This window comes from Trypanosoma rangeli (genome assembly GCF_003719475.1).
Source record: "Trypanosoma rangeli strain AM80 chromosome Unknown Tra_15.4_contig_00511, whole genome shotgun sequence".
Lineage (NCBI taxonomy): Eukaryota > Euglenozoa > Kinetoplastea > Trypanosomatida > Trypanosomatidae > Trypanosoma > Trypanosoma rangeli.
The window spans coordinates 1-10,334 of NW_021706259.1; the positions used below are offsets into that span (position 1 = coordinate 1).

At 51.9% G+C, this 10,334-nt stretch overlaps 4 protein-coding genes across 4 annotated transcripts, besides 9 other annotated features; all 4 read left to right on the plus strand.

The window, feature by feature from the left end:
• The first annotated feature begins 11 nt into the window (after nucleotides 1-11).
• Nucleotides 12-65: a microsatellite.
• Nucleotides 66-291: 226 nt separating this feature from the next.
• TraAM80_09088 (uncharacterized protein) lies at nucleotides 292-1,494 on the plus strand (the record flags this gene model as incomplete). Its single annotated transcript, XM_029385792.1, has 1 exon — nucleotides 292-1,494. One exon carries the CDS (start codon nucleotides 292-294, stop codon nucleotides 1,492-1,494), a length of 1,203 nt encoding a protein of 400 aa, XP_029234342.1.
• A 52-nt stretch (nucleotides 1,495-1,546) lies between these two features.
• Nucleotides 1,547-1,571: a microsatellite.
• Nucleotides 1,572-1,607: 36 nt separating this feature from the next.
• Nucleotides 1,608-1,631: a microsatellite.
• Nucleotides 1,632-2,122: 491 nt separating this feature from the next.
• Nucleotides 2,123-6,754, plus strand: TraAM80_09089 (uncharacterized protein; the record flags this gene model as incomplete). Its single annotated transcript, XM_029385793.1, has 1 exon — nucleotides 2,123-6,754. The coding sequence occupies one exon, from the start codon at nucleotides 2,123-2,125 to the stop codon at nucleotides 6,752-6,754; it is 4,632 nt and encodes a 1,543-aa protein (XP_029234343.1).
• Nucleotides 6,755-6,804: 50 nt separating this feature from the next.
• Nucleotides 6,805-6,837: a sequence feature (GA-rich).
• A 277-nt stretch (nucleotides 6,838-7,114) lies between these two features.
• Nucleotides 7,115-7,141: a microsatellite.
• A 164-nt stretch (nucleotides 7,142-7,305) lies between these two features.
• TraAM80_09090 (endochitinase) lies at nucleotides 7,306-7,818 on the plus strand (the record flags this gene model as incomplete). The annotated part of the gene is made up of 1 exon (XM_029385794.1): nucleotides 7,306-7,818. The coding sequence occupies one exon, from the start codon at nucleotides 7,306-7,308 to the stop codon at nucleotides 7,816-7,818; it is 513 nt and encodes a 170-aa protein (XP_029234344.1).
• A 195-nt stretch (nucleotides 7,819-8,013) lies between these two features.
• Nucleotides 8,014-8,048: a microsatellite.
• Nucleotides 8,049-8,066: 18 nt separating this feature from the next.
• Nucleotides 8,067-8,083: a microsatellite.
• A 122-nt stretch (nucleotides 8,084-8,205) lies between these two features.
• Nucleotides 8,206-8,246: a microsatellite.
• Nucleotides 8,247-8,306: 60 nt separating this feature from the next.
• TraAM80_09091 (putative condensin subunit 1) lies at nucleotides 8,307-10,103 on the plus strand (the record flags this gene model as incomplete). Its single annotated transcript, XM_029385795.1, has 1 exon — nucleotides 8,307-10,103. The coding sequence occupies one exon, from the start codon at nucleotides 8,307-8,309 to the stop codon at nucleotides 10,101-10,103; it is 1,797 nt and encodes a 598-aa protein (XP_029234345.1).
• A 153-nt stretch (nucleotides 10,104-10,256) lies between these two features.
• Nucleotides 10,257-10,334: a microsatellite.

A 10,334-nucleotide genomic window follows, 5' to 3' on the forward strand; every position in this document is an offset into this window, starting at 1 on the left:
GTAGTAGTAGTAGAGAGAGAGAGAGAGAGAGAGAGAGAGAGAGAGAGAGAGAGAGAGAGAGAGAGTCAAATAGAGGTGCTGCTGCTGGTAATGAAGTTTCTAAAACGGAAAAAAAAACATTTTTTTCTTTCCATCCTTTTCTCACTCATACGTATGTATGTGCCTGCGCGTATCTGCAGTTCCACCGGCTGCTGCTTTTCACTGGCACTGTGACCCGCAGTGACCGAACGGGTGGGGAGGGACACAAAGGAATTGAGCAAACTTCTCTAGAAGGCAAATCATAAACAAAGAATGAGTCAGCAAGGTCACTTGGGTATACTTTGCGTGGATGTCAGTGAGGTGTTGAAGGCAAACGAGCGCCGAAAGGTGGAGCGGCGGGAGAACATGGTGCTGTACAATGGCTCGTACCTTATCACGGGGCCTGTCCCTTTGGGGACTCCGCGGTCATCATCAGTTGCACGCACCCCGTCCAACTCTGTGGCACGTGGAAGTTCTGTCAATAGTTCCGTGAAGATGAGCGACCAAACCCCTCAGTGGAGACGACGCAGAAGCTCAAGATGGAGGCGCCACAAGAAGACAAGTAGCATCGACAAAGAAGATCACCATCACGAATCCTCTGGGGATGAGGCGATGCCACCGATCACCAGTCCTTGTCCTGCTCGGCGAAGAAAGGGTAAACGTATTGTGGAAGCTGGACATAGCAGTGTGGTGGGGCCTGGAAAACAAAGGCTGCCTGTGCGAGCATCACATGATAGGTCTCAGAGTGCTGGCTCCTCTTTTTCGGCATGGCGCCGTGGTCAACAACACTATGCACTGATGGATCGCCTCGACGTTGAGCCACTTAAGCCTATTATCGCAACACCTGCGGCCCTGTCGCACAATGAACCGCATCCGAAGCAACAAGACCCTCGAGAACACGACAAGCATCCACGACTATCACTAACCCAATCAAGACAAAAAGAGAGGGAAATCCCGCGTTCGCACGACAGTACGTCACCGCTGTCGGATTCTGCCGGGCGGGGACTGGACTGTGTCTTGGAATCCTTGCAGTGGCGTGCGTGGCAGAATAGTCCGATGTCCTATCGACCTCTGTTGAACATGAGCAGGACCAGCGATTACCACCGTCAGGATGAGCGTAGGGATTTGGAGGAGGACACCAGAAGTGGTTCTCCGTCGAGAGTTGATGCACCTGTTACCGCCGTGGGTGGGGGTACTACCTTGCAAACATGGGGGTCACCGCTTTCGTTGCACAAAAAGTCCGCTGTGCGTCACGTAAAGGCTGGTGCGGAAATGGGCCTCCATTCCTGTTTGATACGTGACAGTCGCGGAACGGAACGAGTGGTGCTTCTGGGTGTCGTGCCAACGTTGCCAAGGCCTGTGGCGCAGTTTCCTCCTGTAACACGCGGAATGGCGGCAGGGAGGACGTTGCCGCCTGCAGTTCGACGCGCAGCGCGTGTTGTGGCAGAGCCCACAAGGAGGCCCAAACGTTTCTGAATGGAACGCAGACAAGGAGGAGCTTTTGCGATGTATACTATTTTGGTGGGTGAAAGAAAAAAAAAACAAAGAAAAAATGCTTTCGAATCTGTCCGTTGCACCGCATGAACGACATTTTTGAATTTATTTATTTATTTCTGTTCTCTGTGATTTCATTGCATGCGGATATATATATATATATGGACTGTTCACCCTTCTTCTGTTCGTGGGCGTCTGCTGGAGAGAGATGGGAGTCACCCCGCTGGTTGACATGCAAGCATACACGTATCACCCCCATTCTCGTTTCACACATCTGTGAGACCTTCACTCTCTTCTTAGGACTGCTGCTATACGGGCTAGAGCGCAATAAGGTGGGGGGTACCAGGTGAACGTGGTTTTGCAGGAAACCCATAGCAAAAGACAGAGACGCGGCTTTAGACTTTACGTGTATATTATTATTATTTAGTTGTTGGTTGGTTTATCCTTGTTTTTTTTATTTCTGTGAACTCGCGCTTGTTTGTATTTGTGCGCGTGTGTGTCAGACCAGCACCGTACTTCCCCACGCTGACCCACACCACACTGTTGGGTGAGGCCTTCTTCCTTTAAGAACAGTGGGATAGTTGAAGCGCAACAGCAGCAACAACAACCAATGGATCTCTTTGCGGTCGCTAATCGATCGACAAGGTCGCAGCAATCTAGTACCACGGCACACAGTCGCCGTTCCTCTGCGTCGGGTGCGACGAGCCGGTCTGCACCGCATGTTCAGCAGCGACGGGACGCCACTGAATTGTTAGAGACTGCGTCAGAGGAAGATAAGCGTCTCTTTGTGCGCTGTGTGGAGCAGGTGCAGCGGCAACTGAAGCCAAATATTAATTCCCCGAGCACGCTTCACACTCTGGCATCATACTACACACGGGAGGAACCATATGTGGAAGGACGACCGTTCTGTGTCTCGCTCAGCTACGCAACATTTCTTTTTCACATGCAAATGGCACGCGTGAGCGAAGGTGATGTTCAGCTGTATGTCCAATTAATCAACGGGGTTCTGGCACAAATCTCTGATGATGCTCGTATGACGCATCCCTTTGTGCTTCGTGTGTTGCGAGACGCCGTCTTTGGACTTCCCTCCCCGACGTGTGTTGGTGGAGCGCACTGTGTGGTCCTTATGCCGCCGCTGCAGTATCATGCGTTTGCGTATCTTGCGACCTCTCTTGTGGATCTCGGAGTTGTGCCGGCAGATATTTTCTACCAGTGGCAGGACAAACTGGAGGCACTGTGTAACGCGCCATCTCCGCTGGTGGCAAATCGAGCTCTCACGCTTATTGTACATACAGTCAGCACCATTCGCATGGATGAGCAGGTCGCAGCGCTGCAGTATGTTCTTAAAACTAAACCTCGTAGAATGAATGTAGACTTTTTGTTGTCCTGTTATGAACGGCTGAAGCGTGCGGTTCCTGAACCGGTCAGAGGGCCTGCGTATGGACGGGCCCTTTCCATTCACTGCAGTGAGTTGTTTCTTCGATTCCGTTCACCTATTAGGCGGGAATACGTGGAACGGTTTCTTTACCCAAGTTTAAGCGGTCCGGATATGCAATTACTTGTACAAATTCCCGCAACCCGGCAGCATCTTTGCGGGGAGTTGCTCCGGCAGTGTACTCCCGGAATGAGTCCTTCAAATCCGTACTACCTTTGCTTGTGCGCCATCATGCAGTGGGCGTTTGAGGACGAGATAGACGGTGCCATGGAGGTGGTAGAGCTTATTAACTGCCAAATGCCTCATGCCGCCTATTTTGCAGCGACATTGGCAGTTGATACGCGCATGTCTGTGGCCATGTTTGCCAAAATTATTATTGTGCTTGTTCGTGGTGCAGGACTTGCCATGACGGGGAGGGACGTCGCCGATGATGTTGCTACTGCGCTACAAAATCGTACAAGCGTGTACAGCGTGCTATTTCTGCTTCGCGAAGTGGTTCGGAACTGTTCCATCACCGCATCACGACGTGCAACGGACATGCACAAGGCGCTTCACATTGCAGTACCGGAAAAAACAGTAGAAGCACTTGGAAAGCTTGCTATGGAGGCGTTTGACGATCTCACTGAGGCAGCTGTAGACCCCCAGCTAATCTGTGCGGAACTGGCCATGGTGTTACATCAGCTGCACATTGAGGAGGCGATGGATGCTGCAGTGGCGCACCTACGCGATGTAACTGCACTATGTATTTTTTGCGGCTTGGGTCGGGGTGCCTCACCTGTGTGCGAGGTGAACGGCACAATGCATATGACAGGGCAGGCTTCTGTGGGCCGGGTTTTGACGACGCTTGCCGAGTGTGCTGGGATGGCCTCAGTGGAGGGGAAACTTATTCAACTGCTGCGTGACCCGGCAACCCAGATGGATAGTGCCGTCCATTTTTTACTGTTTCACATTCTCTCTCATGCTGGGCAGCACCGCAACACACTCTTTCAGGTGCTGGAGCCGTACATTCGCAGTACCCTCACGACACTGGTGAGTGCCGATCGGGCGTCCAACGCCGGTTTGGTAGGGAGTCAGCAGAAGGCTAACGTCCTAATGCTACACGTGAAGCTTGTCGTTCTTTTTGCAAATGCTCTTGAGCCGTCATATGTAGAGAGTATTCTTCGCGTGTTTTGTGAGGTGCGACTGCGCAGCAACCACGATGCGTTGACGTTGTGGTATATGGCCAATCTTTTACTTCGACAAGGAAAAGGAAATGTGGAGCTGCTTCCAACCGACCCCGCAGAGAACAACTACTGTGTCAACTTTCCTGGTTGTGCCCCGATGTGCAACACAACCGCCGACAATGCGCAGCTGCTGCTTAAAATCATAGATCGCTCACACAGCTTTAGCGACGAGACGCACAAGCTAGTAGGGTGTTGTGTTTGCAAACTTATTCAGGATTTCAACGTCCAGGCACCGAACATTATTGAGTCATTGTTAACCCCGTTTGGTTTTACTCCAGTGGGAATACAACCCCTCTGCGAGTACGCGCTGCCTGTGGGCGCCAGTAGCACGTTCTGGTCTTTTTTCCTGCACCAGATGAAGTTGTCTGCTCCATCACGTATTGCCTTTATGGCAGCTCTAGCAAAGTCGATATCGCAGCGCTTTCGCATTGCGGCACCAGCCGATGCCGTGGCTATTGATGGAGCTGAAGCGACCGGACACCTTTTTGCTGTGATGACGTACGAGGCGATGAAACGTAACCCGCCTCTTGCACGCGTTGTGTTACACACTATTTCGCAGTGGGTTAAACAGCCACATCACCCGCCTGGTCGGTTTGCTTGCCTTTTTTACATTTGTACACAGTTGTTGACGGTTGTGGTGCAGCGTGGCACGGGTCCTGAGGCCGTTGAACTGGCGGCTGAGACAGGACAAGACACGAGTCAGTTTACAGATGCTGTGACGAAGACAACCGCGATTGTTCGCGGGCAGCTGCCACGTCTCGCTCAGCTAGGGCCATTGGTTCGCCAGGAAAATACCGGGTTCTATCAACTGCTTCACCGTCTGCACCACAAAACGAAACGTCTTGTGGAGGAAACAACAGGTGAGAAGTGTAACGTGGATTCGTCCGTCTTCAACGACGATATCGACACTACAAGGGAGAACGTGGAGGTGCTCACTGGTGGTGCGCCTGTGAAGGATACCAGGCGGGAAGAGCATCTCCTTGGTGCCCTCCAGCAGCCATCTGACAATAGCGTGTTCGGGGATTACATGGAAGATGATGAAACAGGGTCTCCAATTCAACTTTCTGTGACTCAGCAAGAAAACCAGGCCGTGTATGACCCACTATTAGAGGAAGAAGAGAGACAGCAAGAGTCAGAGGAATCGACGGTGCCACGTTCGCAGAAGACGTTGTTGTCTTCTAAGAATGAGCAAAGCACCATGACCTCACCTGCCAGCGGCGTTGTTTCGGTGCGCGAAAGACGACCGCGTGAGGTGTCCTTTGTCTTCGTGGACAATGTGGAAGGGGCCAACGCAAGCTTAGAGAAGGAGTCTTGTAGTGAGCTACCACTTCCCATCGTCCGTTCAATGCAAAGTGCTGAGGGCAAGAACACGGCAGTGGAGGCCCAAGCGCCTCATTCTTTGGAGTCCCGTGGGGTGCAAACCAGCTATCAGGAGTGGCAAGGCGGTGTTTCGGGCGTCAGCGAAAACTTCTTCGGACGAGAGGGCGAGTGTGCACCCACCGCGGATGCTGAAGCTGCGCAAAACGAGAGTAGTCGACGCCGTCAGCAAGGGCTGACTTTTGTAAAGGGCAACGGCAGCAACAATGACAGCGTCGCCGACTCTTGGCGTGAACCTGATCTTGACGCGGAGGACGGCGGCGACGAGGAACCCATCGATAACTTGGCCTTGCCGGCACTGCAGGCCTCCACGCCCCAGGTGGACGGCGTTGCAGTTCCCTCTGGGATCGTCCTTGAGTATTTAGCCACCCATCAGGCGGCGAAATCTGTTCTTCATGAACTGCAGCAATTTGAAAAGACGTTACACATCACACGCACACAAAATGCCGAGGCTGTGGCTGCCGGTGCGAATAACTACGATGAACCACACCAGGGACGCGTATTTGCCACAACGGCTCCACTGCATACGACTATTCTTCCTGTCACGATGGAGCGAAGACCAAACAATTACAGTGTTCCACATGCCACGCATGCGCCGGCTCCAAGCAAAACCGTTATGGCACGGCTGACTATGATCCAGACCACTGAGAAGCCGAAACCACACGAGGTGCAATCTGGTATACAAGCTGAAAATCAACTATCTGCTTCCAAGAGAAGACGTATAGAAGGCGAATTGAGAGAAGCAGATTTGACGGGAAGTGAGGCACAAAAGGCAATGTTGCAGACCCCAGCAGCAAAGCTGGGTTCTGGGGCCCAATTTTTTCTTCAGCAGAGCGTTTCCTCAGTTATTAAAGACTTGGGCGGTATGCAGAGGCAGTTAGATACACTTTCTTCTGTGATGACACCCGACAAGTGCGATGCAACTGCGTTACCGCCCAATCAGAGGACTCCGTACGGTCAGGTGGTGATCCCGGAATGTTTTGTGGAACAAAAAAATGAGACCGCCGTGCGAGAGATACGTCAAGTGATGGGGGCTCACGACCCCAACGACGGTCGCCTCTCTACTGGTGGGCGCCGAAAGATTCGTGGCAGTGGTGGCCCAAGCACAGGTGATGTGGAGAACAGTGCGGCATGGTGGGACGAGAAGAGTTCGGCGCCCATGCCGAAGTTTGCCACCGATCCGCAGTACTCGATGGAACTTTTTTAGACTACATTCTTGTTTTTTTTTTTTTGACGTTTACGCTTTAGATACATACTAGAAATAAGGAACGAAAATAAAGAGAGAAAGAATTGTAATGTTTTTAACTGTACTTTTTATTGTTCTATTTTTCTTTGTTGAGAATCCCACTCACGCTGAGTGGGAAAGAATAGAAGCACACCTGTCACATTCGTTTGTATCTGCGGAGGACTTTGCGCGGGGCTCCTGCGTACTTTTTTTTTTTTCGTCTTTGGTATTTCTGCCCGTGACGTCTTTCATGTTGGATGCTTCTTGATTTGTTCCCACGGGGGAACAGGATTTTATTGTTTCCCTTCTCGCTTCTAGCTGTAAGAAGGGAGTTGATGCGGAGTGAGTCTGTGTGTGTGTGTGTGTGTGATGGGGGACCGCTACTGTTTCTTTTGTTTTTGCTTGTTTGCGACCTCACTCGAAATGAACATCCACCACCTGTGAACAATCAAACAAACAACCACCAGTGCAGTGTAGGAAGAGTGCGTCGTAGCAGCGGTTGCGGAGTGACAGGGGAAGGAGGGATGAGAAGAATGGCTATGCTGTTTTTTTTCTTGTACGCTCTGTTTGCGACGGTGGTGGTGGCCGAGGAGTCACCTGGTGTTATGGACACCAGCTCTATTGTGTGTACCTGCCGCTGTTGCTACCAGGGCGGCTGCAGACCCATGCCAAACGTCTCCTGGGTTGTGTCCTCCTGTGAACAATGCAGTACCGCGGTTTGCAACGCCCACATTCGAAGCGAGGAGGTGCGCAGGGAGACAGCCCGTCTCTTTGAGGGTATCGAGAGTGACGAAGCTTTTCCAAGCGTTGCAGGGCACCTGGATGAGTGTAAGGTGATCTCCGTCTTGGAGGCGGCAACATGTTCCAGCCGGAACTGCAAACGCACAACGACGATTAAAGCTGAGTGCTACAACAGGGACGCACCACTCATCAAGTGCTCCATCATTTCCTTCGTGGGCGTAACGGCTGTGGCTATTGTGTTTGGACTCGTCAAGAACCACATTCCCGCTCTGCAGGGCCTCAACGAAAAACACTTCAACTACTGAGCTTTCGCCCCCGAAACGGAGAGTTGCGATTGTGCGACCGACGTCTTTTGCTTTTTTTTTCCTATCCTTTCCCTCCCAGTAGATATACAAAACTCTACTAGGCGTTGCCGTCACGTTGTTTATTTGGACGCAACGCTTTCAGTGGGTGGTGGTGGTGGCGTTAGAAGAGGAGGACGTACGTTGCCTATGGTGATATTTGCTTTATTATTATTATTTTCTGTTTTTGTTTTGGAGCTGCAGCTCCACGATTTTTTTTTTTTTTTTTGTGGGCTGTGCGAGAGGGGGGGTGGGGCGAACGGGAAGAAAGAAAAGGGGAGGAGACATCCAAGAGGAAGACGGGGCGGCAACGGAGAAAAAAGTGTGAGGCGGGGGGTGGAATTTTCCGGAAAGAATAATAATAATAATAGTGGTGATCATAACAACAATAAAGAGGGCGGTGGCGGATCCATTTCGTTATTGGTGGCAACAGTGAGACTACTACGCCAATCATGCAGCGGTACTTGATGAACACGTCCTACCTTCAGGACCAATTGAAGGAGCTCCACGTGCTGCATAACACGACGGTCGCGGAGTACGGCGAGTTGGTGGAGAACCTGTTCAAGGAGTGTGCTATTCTCTGCGATGTGATCCCGAATTATAAGATATCCGCCACTCTGGAAGACGAGGATGGAGGGAATGGGGGTCGCAAGCAGAAGGAGGTGTACCTTGTACAGAAGCTGGAGCATGAAGTGCTGGCACAATATGAACACTTCCTGCAGCTTCTTCGCAAGTTGCAACGGAAAACGCATCCGGAGCAGCAGGCACTTGGAAGTCGGTTGTGCGCCCAGTTGATCAATAGAGCTGCGGAGTTTAACCACGCCGATAAACTGCTGTCGCTGGCAGTACAGTTTGCAAACGCAAAGTCCACGCGGGTTGCCCAACCCGCACTGACAGCCCTTGCAGAACTCCTTGATGGGCAGATGGTGTCGGATGCCACGGAATCTATTGTCTCCTCCATGCTAGACATTGTGCGCAAGCAGAGCTATGCGATGAATCCCAAGCTACTTCACCTCCTCCTCCACATCCGTGTGGCGTTAGTGGACATTCATCGCCGGGACTTGACTGAAGAGAAGGCCAAAAACAAGCGACTCAAAAAAGAAGATAAAGAGTTGGCTCGTCAACTGCAAAAGAGTAAGGCCCGTAGGGATCGGGCTGAGGTGGCCGTCAAACAAGGTCGAATTCTGCACCGTGTGTTTGTCATTTATCTGCGCGTTATGGAAGCATCTAAGTCGTGTTCCCAGCAGCATCAAACACGGATTCTTGCGCCGACGCTGGAGGGACTGGTGAAGTTTGCTCCACTTGTTAATGTGGAGCTCTACCATCAACTCCTAACTGCCTTAAAAGACCTTGTCAATAGCGAGGCGACATCTATGACAACGAAGTTGCATGCTCTTGTGGCGGTTGCGACGTTGGCGCAGAGGGATGCCACCGCGACTGTCAGTGAGTGGCGCGTGGATCTCAGTTACTTCCATGAAGTCCTCTTCCGCTGCCTCCTTGATGCGCTTGACATCCCAAAGAGTAACACCGAAAAAAAAGCCAATGACGTAGAAGAAGCCTCAGACGCTGACGACACAGCATCGCAAGGCTCAACTTCATCCGCAGGTTCGCTCTCGTCTCAGGCGTTTTCGATTGCCAATTCCATGGCGCAAGCAAATTTCATGCAGTCCAATGCCTCTAAAGAGTGGACTTTCCGCGTGAGTTTGGTGCTACGCGCCGTGGATTTGTTGGTATTGACACAAAAACATTTGCCTGTCCCCCGTGTCACTGCCCTTGTTCGTCGCCTTATACAGGCTATTCCGTCGTGTCCGCCGCACATTGGACTTTCCTTGCTCGCACTAGTTCACCGTCTCATGCTGCGCTATCCTGCTGTCGCTGGCATTGTCATTGGTGGCAACGACAATGCCATTGTGGGCCGTGGGGCGTACAACCCAGCGGCATTACAGACTGCTTCCTCGAATGCCGAAAGTAGTTTTACGTGGGAGATTGGTCTTTTGACGAGGAGTTATCATCCCACAATGCGGCATGTTGCGGACGTTTTCTGCCGTCACTACCACAAGTTGTCTAAGGTGACGCAGGGGCAGCCGCCCGTCGTGACCAAACAGCTAGACGCACTTGGCCCGTATGAAGTGATGGAGTCGTATGACCCTTCGACGGGGGAGTTTCGGCCGCCGCCACCGTTGCCGGCGTCGATGCAGCAAGCAAAGGGCGCCACAAAGCGTGCCCGTAACGACACCACGCCTCTGTAGCGCCTGTGGAGAAAGCAGGGGGAGTTGAACGACGACAGGAAGGGAATGACAAAAACAACACGAACAACACCGGGAAGGTGTCTTTGCTTCTTTGGTTTCTGCTGATGCTCAGTGAAGCTACAGCAGTAAGCGTACGACGGAGGCATTCCAATGGAGCGGGGGAGAGAGAGAGAGAGAGAGAGAGAGAGAGAGAGAGAAGAAAAGAAAGAAGAGAGAGAGAGAGAGAGAGAG